The sequence below is a fragment of the Aythya marila genome (genome assembly GCF_965140915.1).
Source record: "Aythya marila genome assembly, chromosome: 3".
In the NCBI taxonomy this organism is placed as follows: domain Eukaryota; kingdom Metazoa; phylum Chordata; class Aves; order Anseriformes; family Anatidae; genus Aythya; species Aythya marila.
In genome coordinates this window covers 93,295,276-93,313,846 of record NC_139044.1, presented here as the reverse complement: position 1 = coordinate 93,313,846, position 18,571 = coordinate 93,295,276, and the positions used below count along the sequence as shown (strand labels likewise).

Below are 18,571 nucleotides of genomic sequence, written 5' to 3'. Positions count from 1 at the left end.
CATAATACAACATATACAGCCCTAGAGTGTAAATTTAAACTCTTGCCTTGGGTAAACATTATAAAGCGTGAAAAAAACCTCATCACTCTTCTCAAATCAAAAACATATGAGCAAGAATCTGTGAAATGAGCGGTGTGTTAATGGAAACATGGCAAAACTGCATGCAGTTAGTGTAAAATCACCAAGAAGAAGAATCACACAGAAAAAGAATACTTTACTTAGCTGCCACAGATCAACAATGGGAAAGCAGTTAATTTTTTATCATCATAATATCCAAATCCTTATGTTCTTCTTCCTTATTTCAGATTTTTCACAAACTTTCACAGCACTAAATTGAAGCAAACTCTAATTGCTAGGGCTCAGCCATGAATATGAGTATTTCCTCAGACAATCGCTGTGAAATGCAAAGATAAACCCAAGCCTTCCTCATTAGACTTTTTTCCCCCTGTGGAGTATCAGACGCTTGCCAAAACAAAACATGGGAAAATGGAGTTGAATAAGAAGCATAAACTGAAACACAAAAAACCTTTAATTTCCATAGTAGAACCTTTGATTTAGCTCCTTCTTTTTCACACTGAGAGCCCAGGATCAGTCCCTGCAGCCCTTGCTACTGAATAACATCCATGGATGCCATGAAGGATTGCAGACCTGGAACTTTGTTTTCCAGAACAGAGAGAGTAAAATAAATCCCAAACCGTCACAAAATAAAGGTCGAGGATCTCAGAGGGGAAATATTTTTTTTCTAAAGTATAGCTAAAATGCAGCATTTTAAGGTATGTTATGCCTCTAGAAAAAAGCACACATATTCCACTGAAATCACAACTGCAGCACGACACACACGGAGCCAAGAACATAATTAGGCCCTATGACAACAAGCTGCTGGAGCAAACACTGACAATGCAGGTTCTACAAAGGCATGGAAGAGCTTCTTGGACTAACAAGCACTCGGCATTTTACACTTCATAGGTAGATATTTCCCTTCTGGATGGTTGAAACACAGTAAAACAGTAATTCAACATCTGTTGCCAGAAAGATAAATCCTGCAAACCATCCATATACTTGGTAGCCCTACACAGTTGTCACGTAACTTCTACTTTGACTATCTGCTTTGAAAAAGTTACTGTTACATTTGATTAATTCTAAGAAATAGATCTGCACTTCTAAATTACCTTATTTCAAAATATTATCCAATATTACAGCAAATACACTGTGGGTGAGTGGATTCTAACTAAGACGAACTAATTTTCTGCCACCGTTTTGAAGCCTCCAAGGCTTTGTCTGAATTAATTGTTAACTGGCAATAGAGATTGCATGTATAAATGCTTGCTTTAATGGAATTGTTGGAATTACTGGAATTCCCTAATTGAAAAAAAGAAAAGTCCTATAGGATTTTGATAATGTTGCACCTTGGTTTTGTACAGCTCAGTGAAAGTAAACAAACAGATACGTTAAATCTTAGCATTTTAGCTGTTCATAAAATAGGCTAAAAAAAACTTTGTCCTTACCATACCTCCATTTTAAACATACATATCCTGGTTTACCCACACAAGTTCTTTTGTCCTTTCTATGGAGCTACTGCACGACACTGAACTAAGAATCGACTTTTACATTAGCAGACACCACACTTCAAACACTATGTTAGTACAGTTATGGGGGTCGGCACCTACCCCCTTATCCTCATCCTCCACATCCTCATGCTGTTCATACGCGCATGCTTCTGTTGAACTCACCAACCGTAAGGTCTTCAAAAAATCTCGCTCTCTTGGCTAATGAATATAACAGACAGGAGACAGGACAGCAAAGACACAAGACAGACCACAAATGAAAAGAAGAGCATGAAAAGAAGAACATAACGAAGAGAACAAATACCAAGCAAAGGAAGTAATGCTCACAAAGAAAGGAAATGACATCTGAGGAGTGTGTTAGACAATTTCAGGGACATTTTACCCTTGCTATTTGTAAGTTACTCCCTCTAATGGGAAGGGATATTAAGCATCCAGTACTTGTTAAAAGAAAAATTATAAAGAAAAGGGAAGAGCAGAAAAACTAGTATTTTACCCTATTAAGAAAAGTCTCACTGACCACAAGAAACGAAGAAAACAGATTGCATTCCCCTACAGGATTCATGGTGCAATATTTTACCAACTGAAATATAACTTGTGTCTTTGGTATCAAGTCACAGGTTATGGGAAATATCAAAGAAGTTTCCAGCAGTCAACATCCTAAGAGTTAACAGAGTGTATGTATATACAACAAACTGCAACTCCTGCATTCTGATTTAAAAGCTTACCAAGGTGTCACCAGAAAGGACTTCTAGAAGCGAGATTAAGTTATGTCCATCTCTTAGGTCTTCATATAGGTCATTCACATGTTTTCGAACCTGCACACATAAATGCAAAAGTAAAATTTAAGTTCCCCATTTATACCAAAGAATTCAGTCATATAAGCAGTTATCGTTTAACATCCATGCGTACACCTACCTCAACTTTCACTTTCATGACAGATTTACAAATCGAAATTCATTATAATAGGCGAAATTCACATCCTTGTCTGCACTCATACTGTTCCATTGCGTTTTGTTTCATTTTATTGAAAAAGTGTCAAGTTATATTCAATGAATGCAGATAGCAACCAAAAATCAGTATCTGACAGTTTAAACGATACCAGATATTCACCTATTCTGACCTAAAGCTTGATCGCTTACAGATGCCGCTAGCTAGACTCAGTGAACTGTGAAAAAATGCACAGAGCAAAACCCTGTCTTGGCACGTGTATTATCCTCAGCACGCACGTTCACTGTTGTCAGGCCAGCAGTCAGTGCACATTCTGCCTTTAAACATATTGCTAATCAAGCCATATGGCCTGCCAATTAACAACATGTTTCCCAGTGCTGAGTGAGTTTTCCCAACAGCACACACATCCTTACACATCGCTCCAAATAAATACGATGTTTAGTTGATCCGGGGAAGCCAAGGGCACGCACAGCCCTGCCACCAGCTGCAGAGGTTAACACTCCTGACAGCTCTGCAGTGCTCTTCTGCCCGTGGTCACCAACCCGTTGGATCCACTTCCCCAATGCCCCCTAAGAGACAGCCAGCCTTTGCCACTTGATCTTTTTTGACTGAAACTGGTTGAGAAGAGCTGATAACCAGCAGATCCTGGGAGGCCAACCATGGGTGAGGGAGAAGAAGTAATGAGAAGAGAGACAGCCAAAAACCTTAACTTTTCTGATGGGTACAGCAAAGCTGAAAGATACGGCTCATATAGGCCAACTTCTTGGTTTTCAGTGTTAGTATAGCTAGCTCAAGTATAACCTTATTTGAAATTGTTAAAAATTTCAGCCACCTGCTCCTTAGAAGTGAAACAAAGGGCCTCGCTTCTCAGGTGCAGAGATTCTTGACACTGTCAGTCAGGGCAGAGGCTGAGGGCTTTTTGGCTACAATTTAATGTTGATTCACTGATATTCCCAGTAAGGCACCAGGTCAGAAACTTCCTAAGCTTCCAGAAGATAAAATACAACATCAGAAGGTTCTTCTAACGTTTTCCCATCTACTAGAGACAAACTGTGCTTCCAATACAAGATCTGTAAGACTATCCCCTGACTGCCAGCATTTCTGTGTGCATGACGAGGACAGCAGGAATCAATCCAGATCTTTGGCCTTATGCAATAGTTCTGTTTACCCGACTTTCAGGGGGACTTCTAGATCCATCTTACTGAATAAATCACTGCCTCCATACTGGTGATCAGCTTGACAAATATTTTTTAACTCAGGGTTTCTTACTCCAACTTCTAAACATGAAATTACCATGACCTGTTTTTACAAAGACCATCTTCTTAATTGGGAATAGCATCAGAGTATATTTACGCTCATGCTGAAGACTAGCCAGAACAAGTCATCTAGAAGATTGTTCCATAAGGAATTACAACAGATAATATTTTCCAAACTGTTTATAAAGATTCTGCAGATGCAATCAAGGTACATGCACAACATCACTCTTATGCATATACATAGCTTTATACGCTCACATGCATATACAATGTAATTTAATTTTAATCCCAACTGCAATTAAAAATCCAGTGTGCAATTAATTTAAAAAAAATGACACAGGAAAAATCTCTGGGAATATGAACTGCTGTTAAGCTAAACAAAGAAACGAATGTTCTCCTGGTATATATGTGGCAGAAAAAAAAAAAAAAAAAAAAAGAAAGCCTCAAAGACAACATTAAAACCCCTGATACTAGATTTCATTATGCTAAATGCTGAAAAAATTAAAAGCACAACGGTCTTCATTTTTTAACCCAAAACAACTGTGCCTTTTTATGTTTCCATTCAAAGAACCACGGAAAACTGTGTGCTAAATGCTTTCCCACAAAAGCAGGCAATTTTTCTACAATAAAACCCTGTGAGAGGCTCCCCCTCCTCCCTGCCCCTCTGGCCAGGACGTGTCACTCTCCAGCTCCCTTAGGAGAACTGAATCCCAAGCCAGACTGGAGCCACAGTGCAGGCTGGTGACTAAAGACAAGGGAGGACATCAGGTTAAGGACAGAGGAAAGGGACATACATCTAAAAGACACCAGACCAGCGCTGCTGAAGAGTCACGGGCATGCAAGTCAGCATCTCCACTCTTTTCAACACAAAATTCCTGACAATAGCAATGTGCAGAATTGTGAGATAACAAAATTTAATAGTTTCTAATCTGTCCATTTTGTTTCCTCATTAGATGCAGTTTAATTTTGTGCCTTAAAGATGATTTATCCTCTGGCCTGTCTCTCACAATGTACATTTGTTTACTTTCTGTTTGTTTTTTATACTCTGAGGTTTCCAAAGTATTTCAGAACCAAACATTTTCCCCAATTCATCTTTCTAGAAATCACAGATGTTTCAGAGACGAATCCATACTGTTTATGAAGAAAGTGCCATGGAGGTCTCACAGCAGAAAAACCAGCAATATATGCCTTAGACTTCTTTCTTAGTTCTGACATTGACTGACAGTTATTGAGAAGATTAATTAATTAGGACATACGACTGTGACATGCTAGCACAGGATAACATAATAAGGAATTTGTTCCAATGCCCTGAGCAGCAGATGTGTACCTAAGAAGATGTATTTGGGCAACTGATGTATAGCAAGTGTGTTCACTCAACACAGGAGGCCACATCTAGAAGGAACACCTTGTGCTTCTCAGGAGATCCTACATTGCCACTTGAGGAAAAGCTCAAAAAACCTCTCTCTCAATCATCACTCAGGCAGGTTTTGCCTCTCAACACATATAATGAATTCTTAGATCTTTAAACACACAAAACTAAGTATTGTTTCACTGCTGTTTTCCTAACACATCCAGACTCCTTCAAATCGTATCATACCACAGTATTCAGGTGGGAGCTCCTGGATGGACCCACAGGATTTGCAGACCCCCCCATGCATTTCATTAAGACTTCTTGTGGCTTTTCAATAAAACAGCAGAATTGTCAGCCCTACGCTCTGCAAGGTCCACGTGCAAAGTAGGTTACATGCTGCCTCAGGCAGCTTTTTGCAATATACCCATGTGAGTGTGGGAGACTGGATAATTTGGGCATGACAAGAGATTCTTTAAGGAAGATGTGGGAGGTATTTAGTGGCTATGGGGCATATGACAAATGAGAAGCAAAATGGCTTCATCAGTCAAAAGAAGACAGAGAAGATTTAAGGTACTGTTTCAGAGATGATTCATCTTCTGATCTTCTTCTTCTGGCATGCATACTACAATATTTGTGTCAAGTAAAGCTCCACCCCCCTCGATATGAGCATGAGATATTTTTCATATCATACATTCCCAGTAAACTTAAGCCCTGCATTGAGGAACCTGTGCTGCCACTAATAAAAACTGCTTTTAAAATTATAGCAGACACAGAGCTGTAATCCTGCCCCGGATCCCAGCACTTTAGGCACTCTACAAATGGAGACCGTAAAGATGGTCTCTGCCTCTGAAATCTAGCGAATTAATACTCCGCATAACTTGCATAGCTTCATCATACTGTTCAGCTGACGCATTTGGTTGACCCTGTAATCGAGTTGTTATCAGTTACAACCTCGTGTACAGTTCCCCTTCTGCAGTTAAAGGCCCTGAGCCACAGGGCTTGATTTCCTTTTCTGTAGGCCGGTGTCACAACAAACCTGACACCATCGCCTTCAGTCTGCCTGGGTCTCATTTCCAGTGACAGAAAACAAAGACGTGATTCAGCTGCATGGGCACACACCTAAGATCATTTCATGTGCTGAGGGTTATGCCACTTGTCCCAAAGCTTCTTCTCCAGGAGGATGAAGGTTTGCTGAAGTCCGTCCTGTCAGTCTCTCACAAACCTGTCCTGAATTCCCTAACACATCTCAACGGCCCTAGATAACTACACACCTGAACTGAATCTGCACAGAGTGACCTCTGGTTTTGCCATAGGCCGTGGCAAAGAACAAGCTATCTTCCACATGAATCACACGCGCTACAGGCAGTGAAGTCACCTAAAACCTCTTTCACTGATGCACTTCACAGAGCCACAGCCAGGTAGACGAATCTGACCATAACTCTACAAAAGAAAAGTGAGATGAAACTAACCCACTTATTTTTTTCTTGACATTTTAGTTGTGTTGTGCTGATATCGGACAAAATCTGGTTGTGTATGCCGGTATGGATGAAATGGGAAAATCTGTCCCTGCTGCATCTGAAAGCAAAAACTGCTTGGTGTTGAAAGGAAGGAAAGAACATGCCCTGCTATAACTCTGTGAAAACAATCTCGCCCCTTTTTCTGCTTCAGAAGAAAATCTGGCAGGAAAATAGTGTTGTGGCCCTTTCTGTGCATACAGTGGGTGCACACCCGGCACGGAGACACCTCACAGACACTGGAGCTACGGCACAGCATGCTCCAGCCCAGTGCCTAAAATGCAAGGGGTTGCATTCTCAACTGAAACAGCGTAGGAAGGAAAGGAAATAATGTGTTGCAGAATACTGAGGAGAAGGCAAAAGAGGCCAGAGCGAGCATATGATCAGATAAGGCAGGAACAGCCAGCAGCTACTCCCATGTGCCAGAGGCAGCCAGGAACTCCCTCAAGGAAGTGAGGCAACTGCGCGACCCTGGGGCCGCAGGCCTTGGAGCCAAGGCAAGCTTTGTGCTCACACTCTTGCAACCGTTCCAGTTTGTACAGGCTGAAGAAAGCAGACGATCTTAATCATGTATCTTTCTTCAAATATTGGGATTTTTCTTATCTATGGTACAGGTAAGCTGAAGTGATCATGGAGAGAACAAGCCAAACCAGGCCTCTCCTTACAGTTTTCAGAACTGGCAGCAGTCGAATCAAATCTGATTCCTGTTTTTGAGGAACTGAAGTTTTGCTGACAAGCCTTTATTAAAAAACAGCGTTATCCCCAGGCATCATCAAGAATTACAATACGACAGAGCCAACAGAGGCCTTTCAGGCTACACAGCCTGGGAAAGGCTTTTCAAGTACTACTTTGTTCGCTCGGGGAAGTGAAGTTAATTAAATGCACAGCTCAGATACAAAGCGCTACCAGCTCCTCAGAAGGAAAATGGGACAGGACTCAAAAGTTAGGGCTGCAGTGGGTGTGTTTGGAAAAGAAAAAGGTCAGGCCTTAATTACCGCTGAGGTCACTGATAAATCCAAGTGACAACTGGCACAAGGCCACCGCTGGTTTAACAATAAACTCCAAATTTTAAGAATCTGACTCAACGCCCGTAGAAAGATCATGTAAGACTCCCATTCACTTCAGTACATTTTGGATCACGCAAAGGGCTTCAGATTTTCAGCTACAGTAAAGACTTTTTCTGAGATAACAGACACGGATGGTTAAAAGCTGCTGTAATTGCACCGCTCCACAGAAAACGTCACCGGCACTCAGACCACTGAAACACTGCTCTGGCCACTGCCTAAGGTCCTGACATCCTCATGAGCTTCCCTAATTTTTCAGCTTTTTAAAAACATATTGAAGATTGTTTCTGGAAGACAAATTGTACAACAAGCACTAGTGAGGAATGAAGAAACAGCTTTCTCGAAGTTTGGAAAATTTGTATCTTTCAGTCTTGTCACAATACAAAGGAAGCACACTGCCAGTTCTAACCGCATGGCAAATAAATGTAAGACACGAATAACGAACAAAAAGACCTTATACAAAGAGTTTTATTTTGTTTTCATGCAAAAATAAAGATTTACCATGCCAACACACACAAAGCATGATTTATGCCATTCTTCCTAAAAGCTCTGAACAGGCTGCAACAAGATCCTTGTGAAAATGCAGCGTGTAATTGTCAGAATATCGGATTTGTCAAAATTTTCCCATGTGACTGATTTGCCAAGCAAGGCTGCTTCCTTCAATGTCTTCAGTACTACTTATTTTGCTCTGCAGACTTCTTAAATTGCCCCACATAGCATACATGAGTGTTGCTTGATACACCCCAAGGCCACTCCACCACGGGTAATTCAGATCCCACCAGCCTGCTTGGCACAGCCAGGCTCTGAGCTGTGGCCCGTCGCCAACCCAATGGCACCCCCACAGATCAGGGAGCAGAAGCTGTTCTGTGCAGATCAACATCCTCTCCCTGACTCTGTCTTATGTTCTTTAATCTCCTTATTTTTAACCAAAATTTTACCTGATAGAAATTCTGGGGAAACAACAAACTCCAAATATATATCCTGGTCATGACCTTTGTTTTATACTGAAGCCTATAATAAGCTGCACCCATTCTATTGAAAATAAGCAAATGCAAATTCTGGCATAATTTAATCCCTGGAGAGCCCTGCAACGGTGACCTTCAGGCACAGCTTTTCCTCAGGGGACAGCAGTGGGTGCAGCCAGCACAAGCACTCAGCTGCAGATGGTGCTGTTCCTCCGTCTCTGTGTGAATGCACTCGTGCTGGACATGCACGGCCAAGCAGACGCTGACTTGCTTCCCTCCCTGGCCCGACTGCAAGTGGGTGGCGAGATGGCACAAAGGGAAAACTTGTGCTCAGTCTCTTCTGCACGCCTGTTCACTGGCAAGCAAAGCCTGGTCAATCCACGTTTAGGTCCAGCTGTCAAAAACTCCCTTTCACTTGTTTCATTTGCTCACCAGTCTGATAATCCATCGTATTGAAAACTTCTCTTGTAGCTACTCTGAAAATAAATTATTCTTTATTTCATACTCATAGTTTTCTAGCCATTTGTTTTTGTTCTGGATATTAATTTTCCCAAGCAGCAGTCTCGGCAATGGTACTCCATTTCATAAAACCCCTTTATGATTTCAAATATACTAAGTTACCTTTAAACAAGTCTCCCATACAAAGCTAGTTCAACATCCCTGATCTTTATAACAGATATTTTAGAACAGAAGATTCATCCTTGGCTGCGTTCTTGGACTGATCCTTCACTTACTCATCCAGCCAACACTGTACATACTACTAGCATTGGTTCTTTGTGATTTGAACACACTTAGTGTGTTCCACCCCTCTGAAACCCTGTCCTTGTACTTGAATTTGTATCAAAATTTTTTTACATTAACCTTCATAACTCTTCCAGACATCTAGATTGACAGATTAACCCACTGCCCTCCATTGCTTCTCTGGATAACTCTTAATAAAGTAAAATCATTAAAAAACACTTGTTTGACTATAAGGTAAATATACTATTGTTCACATTAAAAAAAAAAAAAAAAAAAGAAAAAAAGAAAAAAAGAAAGAAACTCAGGACATTGCTAAACCTTGTCCTTACATTTATTATGTTCCTATATTTGGTTTCATGAAATGCATTCCAATATTCTCCTAATCTCCAAATCAGCAAGTATGCAAGCAGGTGTATAATCTTATGTATGTAATAAGCAAGAAGTAGGACACAAATATGCACATTTATGAGTTCTTTTCTGGATTTCAGTAGTTGTGTGATATCTCAAACAATTATTATACAGAACAAGTTTACCCGAAAGTCTTAAGTCTTTTTTTTTTCCCAAAAAAATCCATATTTCTGCCTATTACAGAAAAATAAATCTTTTTACATACTGAGGACATGTCATCATGCCTCTGTTCAGTCTTGTGTTTCAGACTAAGTAAATATAGTTCCTCACAACCTGTCCTTGATTTTCCAAGAAAACTTATCTTCTTAATGCATTACTACAGATGCAAACTTCTTGCCATCATGAAGATGTGGCGTAGCTCAGCCACATGGAGTTTCACAACCTCATGCCCACAAACACCAGGGAGAGCCACACGTGTCTACAAGAAGGCAGGGTTATGAGCTGTCTCCTTGTCTCCTAAGCACTGTGCTGGCCCACAGAGATGGTGAGGAGTTAATCTGCAGCTACTGGAGCTTCCTAGGCATGAGCAAATTCAGCCCAGCAGAGGAGACGGACCCTGTAAGAAGCGTGGCGGGGTGAAGGCCGTGCTTCCTATTGCCAATATGACACCAGGCCTGAGCCACAGAAAGCTGCAGCCACAGCTTTACAGAAACAGGGTAAAACCGCAAGGATGAAGTGACAGAGCTTGAGTCCTCACTTGAGGATGCAGCACAGAAAGGTGTCCAGACCCATCTCTTGATGGAAAGGACAGCGGGTCCTTGCTCACTTGTATGGCCCCTGCAGCAGCCATGACAGCAGCCACGATGGAGGCCGCGGCTCTCGCGAGTGCCAGGTTTGGCTGCAGTCACAGCTGTTACTGATGACAACACCCAAGCAAACTATATCCCAGATCCTTTCATTCGAGCTTTCTGATAGTAACCTGCTAGTGAGACTACATGTGGGAGAACGCCAAAAACTTCAGGTACACCATGCACACAGCATCCCCTGGTTCTGCTTGCTTTCAAAGATCAGTCGTCCAGCCCAAGGTTGGATAGATGATAGTTCAATAATTTGCCTCACCGCCTTGACAAGGAGTGAATTACTCTGTGAGGTCTGTAATTCCCCGTTCTTTTCTTCCATTTGGGAGAGAGGTATTGTGCTTGCTATACTCTGGACTCCTACGAGTCCCCAGTCTTTTGTGAATTCTTAAATAAAGTGATAAAATGCCTTCAATTAGTTTCTAACTGTTGGGTGAATAAAACTGTGCAACTAGAAAGCACATAACTTCCCTAAATATTCTTTAAACTGACCTTTCCTTACCTTAATTCTACTCAAATCTTATTAAAATGTGTTTCATCAAGTCAATATTATGCAGCCTAAAGAGGATGGAGTACTTCAGCCTTCTTTACACCATTCAATAATGCATTTCATTTTTCTCCTTCGATAATGCATCTGTATTTCCCCTTTCTTCTTCATATTCTGGCATAATTACAGAACTCTTCTCTCGTGGACTTGTCACTCTCTTACCATAGCTCATTTTGGACCTTTGCTTGTCTGACTGTATCCCATCATGCTTTACTAACTCTTTTATACAAATCTTTAGTCCTATTACCTTTATTTCCATTTTTTTGTATGGCTCCTTTTCATTCGACGCATCTCTTACAGCAGCAATATATTCTATACCGTGCCTCCTATCTGCGTTCCCCTCTGCAGCCTGCCTTTGTGTCTTCAACACAAGCGCGTTCAGTGACTGCCAGAGCTCCTGCATTCCTTCCTCTCTTAGATTACCTCCCCAGGAGACCCTACCTAGTGGTTTCCTGAGTTTGCTGAGTTTGGCTGCTTAGAAGCTTGCTGTCGTTTTTTTTTCTTCTCACTTCTCTCTTTTCTTTGAAAGGTGAGCCTGCGGTTTTGCAATCACTTGCTGTTAAGTGACATTCCCCTTTTATATTTTGAAGCAGTGCTTCCCCACCAGTGGAGATCTAACTAACCAGCAGTTTTGCTAGCAACTTTCTTAACCTGCTAAAACAAGCATTATTTCCAGCATGCTCTGACAGGCTGAAGGTCTGTCTTTGGGTGGCACTTATCCCACAACACCAGGGATAAGGGTAGCCCTTCTCATTCCTGCAACAGGCCAGCAAAGAGCACACAGTGAGCCCCGACCTGTCGGGCACACCTAGATGAGGATGAGCTGAGTTGTGCCACAGAAATAACTCTTTTTTGCATAGGCCACAAAGGGCATGCAGACAACCAGTTTAAATGCAGACCTCTATACCTGTTTTTTCTGTCGGTTATGAGGATAAATGATTGTCACAAAGTCCTGTGCTTTGAATGCTAGATGGTGACCAAAAAACTATTGTTGACCTCCTTGTTCCCATTCAACACCTCAAATCAACAGCAGCCACGACCACCTTTCATTTCATTTTATCTTTGGCCGGAGATGTGCGTCTGTTTCACAGTGCGAGCAATCTTCTTCAACCTCCATCCTTCCAGTTTGCCCTCTCCCTTCCAGTCTTGGACCACATGCCATCAAATATACCTCATCATTGATGAATTGTTTAAAGTATTGAAATATATTGTTAATAGCACGTATCAAATCCAACCAATAAATCCGGCTTTCACAGCTTAAAACTACATGGATGCATTAACTCAGACCAAAGGCAATATGCTCTACACCTGCCTAAAGCAGGTAAGAGATAAGGTTGGCAGACTGAACAATATTCTGATTAAAATCCAGATGCTTTATCTCAGTAGGTAGATGAGGATTTTAAACATTACATTACTACTACCTTTAAATCTCACTGTTCAAAGCACCAAAAACATCTCTAACAGACAATACGTGCTTCTTTACAGGAAAACACTTGTTTACTTAGATGTATTCCCACGTCCCCATGCAGGCACACACCTGTATTACCTCAGATCAAGCCTGGCATCCCAAAGTATATAAAATATTGTTGCAGAACAAAATACTTTGGCATGTTTATGACTGAATGTTTGCGGTTGCTTACTGTCTGGAGTCCAGCTAAAGGGACAAACACTACTCCCACCGGAGTCAATGGCACAGTTACATTGGCCCCATGGGGGCAAGATCAAGCCAGAGTATTTCTAACTTGGTATATAAATGATTATTAAATGTGGACACATCAAAAGTATATAGATAAAATATAATTCTATGCATAATTTAACAATTAATTAAAAAGCCAACATTTAATTGCAAATGGTAGAATTTTATCTCTTCTGATCTCTAAGGATAAATAATTAAATATTGAATAAAATCTGTGCTGAGAGCTAATTGCAAACAATGAACCCACAAAAAGAGAATGAATTAATATATTAGTCTATTATAGGAAACATTGGTTCTAGTGTTTCTATTCCACCATAGAGTAATCTCACAGTAGACTTAATTCTCCCTGTATTCATCCTTTCTCATATAAGAACCTACATAAAACAATTTTAAAAAACAATAAAAAGGATCACAAAAACATACACTCAGCTGTTCCAAAAGTGCTGCATGCCATAAAAATATCAATGCACTTAAGCTATATTTCATGCATATTTAATTTACTGTTTTCAATTATTCTCTTTCCTACTCCCAATTAGTCATCAAGTCTGCATGCATTAAAGAGGATCAAATAAACTTGAAGTCTGTGGCACAGTTTTTATTGACTTGATTTATTTATTTGCTAGCAGAGATATTCTGTGATGCGGTTTATCATCAGCCTCTAAAACGTTCACATTTTGTCACTGCCTCATCATCCTCAACAACCCCTGGTTACCTTCCTCCCTCGTCTAAACTTCTAATAAACACCTAAAAAGTCCTGAGTTTGCTTGCTGATCTGCTTTGCAAACACCTATAGATTGCACTAAGCAGATCACAGATGCTGTGTGGCTTACTTTTGAGAGGAAGATTTTTGAAAAATTTGTATACACCGTGTGATATGAGTAAATTATAATCATACATATTTCCAGAGATAATAATGAAATCAAGTATTTCTTTACAACATTAAATGCTGAATACTTCTGCTTCAGAAAGATGTTTGAGTATAGTCCTGAACATGAAATGGTCAAAAATTTTTAGGAGAAAAAATGAAAGAGTCTGTCTACCTAGACACAAATAGGTCCTGCTGAACACTGAAAAAAATGGAATAGAGGAGGAAATCCTCATACCTCAGCCACACCCAAAGACTAAGGCAGTGAGCGCAGCAAGCTGCATGCTGTGTTTGAAGTGGGGCTGTACAGTTTACAACAGCTGTCAGAAATAGCCAGGAGGAACACGCAGAAGATTCATTTGTATGCGCTTGCACAGCATGCAATCTTCTTACTATTTTTATTAACACAGAAAAAAAAAAAAAAAAAAGGATTTTTCAAAGTATATTTCAGATATGAAAGGCAGTAAAGGTCTTAAAAAAAAAAAAAAAAAAGCACAGTTAGACTAACACCAAGGATTTAACACCTTAAAACAAATAAAAATGTAGACCTAAAGAGCGTTCATTCCTAAAAGAAGAGGTGGGGAATGTTAAATAACAGATTAACTGCATGGCTAAGAAGAAGATATCGTAGAGTAGTGCTATCTCTAACGATAAGCACTAGTGTCAGTGAAGTGCCAGCTTTCAGCAAGGGAATGACCGCATCGTACCAGAATGGTTTCTCCGCCATTAAATGCATACCTGAACGTTTCATGAAGGTATTGATGCAAGATGCCATTTGCAAACCATGAGCTGTCTGAAGGACCCACAGGAATCAATAGCGCTGAGTTTCTATTATGAATTATGCATTTAGTCTTTGCACAACAAAAAGCACTTCTTTCTACACTGTACTACCAATGTATCACTGCAACACAGCATGCAATTTTGAACACAGAGCTTTAAAACAGTAGGTTTAAAAGCATTTTGTCCAGCTACTTCTAAAAGCCTTCTTGCCCATAATACCTTTGCAAGTGACTTTTGGGGCAACTAATGAATGTGCAGGGATGCTGCCCACTGCTCCTATTGCCAGCACGCTTCTTCCTAGGTCCCACTGGTTGAGGGTCCCAAGGCAATCCATGCTGCTGGGGGCAGCAGGTGGCGGTGCCCTCTGCAGCGCCATGGGCAGGACAGGCTCCCTCTCAAGGCAGCTGCTCAAGGCACCCCAGGGTCCCATACTGCTGCTGGAAGGTCAGTTAAGAGGTGCTCTACAAACTTTCCTTCAATGAAGAAGGGAACCACTTTTGCCCAGGGAAGTGGCAGCATCACCATCCCTGGGGGTGTTGAAGGAAAGGTTGGACCTGGCACTTTGGGACTTGGTTTAGTGGGTGGCATTGGTGGTAGGTGGTGGTTGGACCAGGTGATCTTGGAGGTTTCTTCCAACCTTAATGATTCTGTGATTCTATGACAAGAGAAAAATCATTTTCCCTTTCCACCTTTCCCTAGATGTCCATTACATACCTCTATTTCCCATCGGAGCACTGATCTAACCCGTCTCTGCTCACCTTGCCATTAATCCCATTTTTCTGTACATGATAATTTCTGATAAAGAAACTAAGTACTTCAAAACATCTTGTTTAACCTGCCAAGACTAAGCTGTGGTGCTACAAAAATATTTTTCAAATTGATTTGAAAAACTAATTGAACGACAAAGACAAATTTGTCTGCTTTTACTCATTTTTCATCATCATCTTATTTCTTTTCCCTCTTTTATCTCATTTCTACTTATATTTCACACATTTCTCATTCCTTCCCCAGGCTTCAGGGGATTCAAAGGCATTTAAAGAAAAATTTCTGTGCTTTAAGGGAAATCAGATTTCATTTCAGACTCTTTAACCATGTGTGAATGATACACCACAATGAAAATCTTTTTCTTTCATTAATTTAGCCAATTTTGTTATGTCAGGTGCTACTTACTGCTATAGCAAGCACTAGAATTTAACATACTATTTTGACAGCAGAGAAGTGAAACGCTAGAAGCAGAGGCACATTGTGAGAAGTTAAAAGATGAGATCCCCATTGCCACCCTACACTGGAATGTGAGTTCCTCTCTGGAAGCTCGTACCACAGCAGCAGGTAAGGCCAGTATCTCAGCTCTCCATCAGACATTAAACAGTAGCCTCCATGAGTGCAATACTCTTACCATCCCAACGAAAAAGTATTAAAAATTATAAAGAAAATATCAGCATTAAAAAAAAAGTGGTGGCAGTCCATGTGATCATGAACTGTGGTATACAAAGAACAGCTGAATTTTCTAAATAACGATTACTTATCTATCTCTAAAGCTACGTATCTAGAGATTGTTTGCAGGAAATATTTCTGCAATGACTGTGGCTCTAGTTTAGCAAAGTACACAAACACATGCTTAACTGGTCAACTGAACTGCCAAGGGATTAATCTCACACGCTGCGGCTCAGTCTGCGCTTCTGTGCTTTGAATCCAGTGCAACTACAGATGGACAGCAGAGGGCAGAAGGGTAAATATTTCTCAGCCATGTTGTTGTTTGTGGTTACTCAGCAAGTCCCTTAAAAGCAGAATTTAATTAGAAGAAGGATGGTAGGCTTCCATGCCATCCGCCCAACAAGTGATGGTACCCCATAAAAGCATCATGCTGTTGACCTAGAAAAAACTCTTTTGAATATACTGCTATAGAGGAATAAAAGTCCGGTACTTTCCCAAGGACATTAGGTTGCAAGAGAATAGAAGATTAATTACAATGGGCAAGGAAAGAACTGAAGCAGGGAAAAAGTAAAAAGAGGCAAGAGGAAGAAAGAAAAAGGGGAAAAACAGAAAAGAAAAACAAAAAGGAAACGGGAGAGAGAAAAGGAAGCAGGGGAGATAAAACGAACGTACATAGGATGGAAAAAAAATGAAGTGCAGTCCATCCCCATGTCTGTAGTAGGGGTTCTGTCCACACACATATTAAGGTCAAGCTTTCCACAGTCTCTCCTAACTTCTGTGACCATTTTTATCCTTCCCATTTCTTGTTGAACCATAGTACAGTGACAGATAAAGCACACTGACCTAAAGTGCTCAGGTTACCTACAGATAAGGTGATCCAAGACACACAGAGGGGTCTCTTCTCACTATAACCCAAATTCAATGTAATGTATAGACCAGGAGAGCTTTAGTGACTGCCCAAAGTGCGTTCATTTATGGTGCTACTTTCCCTGCATTCCATCCATTATCATGTATTTTCTAAATATGCCCTTGTGTCTTAAGAGAGAGCATCTGAAGGATTCATTTAATTTCTGTGCAAGTCATGGTCCTAGAAATAATGCTGTAAGAACAGAAAATTGACAACTGTATCATCAACTGCTTTCAGACTGAGAATTTCCCAAAGATAAAGTTGAGTTGCTACATAAATTCCCAGCTAATGGAAGAACCAGTGTCAATTATCGATTTTTTTTGTCAAAAAGTGCTAAACCACTATCCATCATTTTGGCAGTTTAACATCTTTATCGGTGAGATGGACAGCAGGATTGAGTGCGCCCTCAGCAAGTTTGCCGATGACACCAAGCTGTGTGGTGCATTCCACACGCTGGAAGGAAGGGATGCCATCCAGAGGGACCTGGACAGGCTGGAGAGGTGGGCCCTTGTGAACTTCACGAGGTTCAACAAGGCCAAGTGCAAGGTCCTGCATCTGGGCCGGGGCAATCCCAAGCACAAACACAGGCTGGGTGGAGAAAGGATTGAGAGCAGCCCTGAGGAGAAGGACTTGGGGGTCTTAATTGATGAGAAGCTCGACATGAGCCAGCAGTGTGAGCTTGCAGCCCAGGAAACCAAACGTATTCCAGACTGCATCAAAAGAAGTGTGGCCAGCAGGGTGAGGGAGGGGATTGTCTCCCTCTACTGGGCTCTTGTGAGACCCCACCTGGAGTCCTGTGTTCAGCTCTGAGGCCCCCAGCACAAGAAGGACATGGGATGTATTAGAATGAGTCCAGAGGATGATCGAAGGGCTGGAGAACCTCTCCTATGAGGACAGGCTGAGGGAGTTGGGGTTGTTCAGCCTGGAGAAGAGAAGGCTCCATGGAAACCTTATAATGGCCTTCTTGTACCTAAAGAGGGCCTACAGGAAAGCTGGAGAATGACTCTTTGTCAGGGAGGGAAGTGATAGGAGAAGGAGTCATGGATTTAAATTTAAAAAGGGTAGATTTAGATTAGATATTACGAAATCATTTACTTTAAGGGTGGGTGGTGAGGCCCTGGCACAGGCTGCCCAGAGAAGCTGTGGATGCCCCATCCCTGGAGGTGTTCAAGGCCAGGCTGGGTGGGGCTTTGGGCAACCTGGTCTGGTGGGAGGTGTCCCTGCCCATGGCAGGGGGTGTGGAAATGGATCTTTAAAGTCCTTTCCAACCCAAACCATTCTGTGATTCTATGAAATTGTATTTGTGTAAGTTAACAATCCTTTACTTGAATTCTAAAGTGAGCAATCTGAGATGAATATCAAGGCCAGCAATACACATACACACATGTATATATTTACCTCTAAAATCACACCAAAAACTATTTGAAGATGAAGGCCTAATGCCACTGACCTTGTCAAGCAAGTCAAAAGGATTTAGTCTGAACTCCTCACCCGATTGCCTTACAGGTTTAGAGTCTAAATCCTTTCTAAGCTACTCCCAAGAGGCAAAATGTATGTCAACGATGACTGTGCATGTTTTAAAATTGTTGAAAATAATGGTATGTATAAACGTAATTTTTGGTACACTGCTCATCTGTTAAAACAGGCATTGTTTTAAACTGGTATTAAAGGATTGTTCTCCAAAAAAGCTTCCAATGGGGTTTTTCACATCCCACAGAAAATCAAACCTGCAT

At 41.1% G+C, this 18,571-nt stretch overlaps 1 protein-coding gene across 37 annotated transcripts in view; it reads right to left on the bottom strand.

Moving 5' to 3' along the window:
* Nucleotides 1-18,571, bottom strand: part of DST (dystonin) — a 295,359-nt gene that overhangs the window by 183,621 nt on the left and 93,167 nt on the right. For 24 of the 37 annotated variants that reach the window (XM_082758030.1, XM_082758004.1, XM_082757993.1 and 21 more), the window contains 2 exons: nt 2,291-2,380; nt 1,731-1,766 (listed from right to left, as the gene is read on the bottom strand). In XM_082758030.1, coding sequence (XP_082614156.1) covers nt 1,731-1,766; nt 2,291-2,380 — 126 coding nt within the window. The remainder of the gene's footprint in view (nt 1-1,730; nt 1,767-2,290; nt 2,381-18,571) is intronic. The other 13 variants (XM_082758026.1, XM_082758016.1, XM_082758003.1 and 10 more) reach the window with 1 other exon arrangement.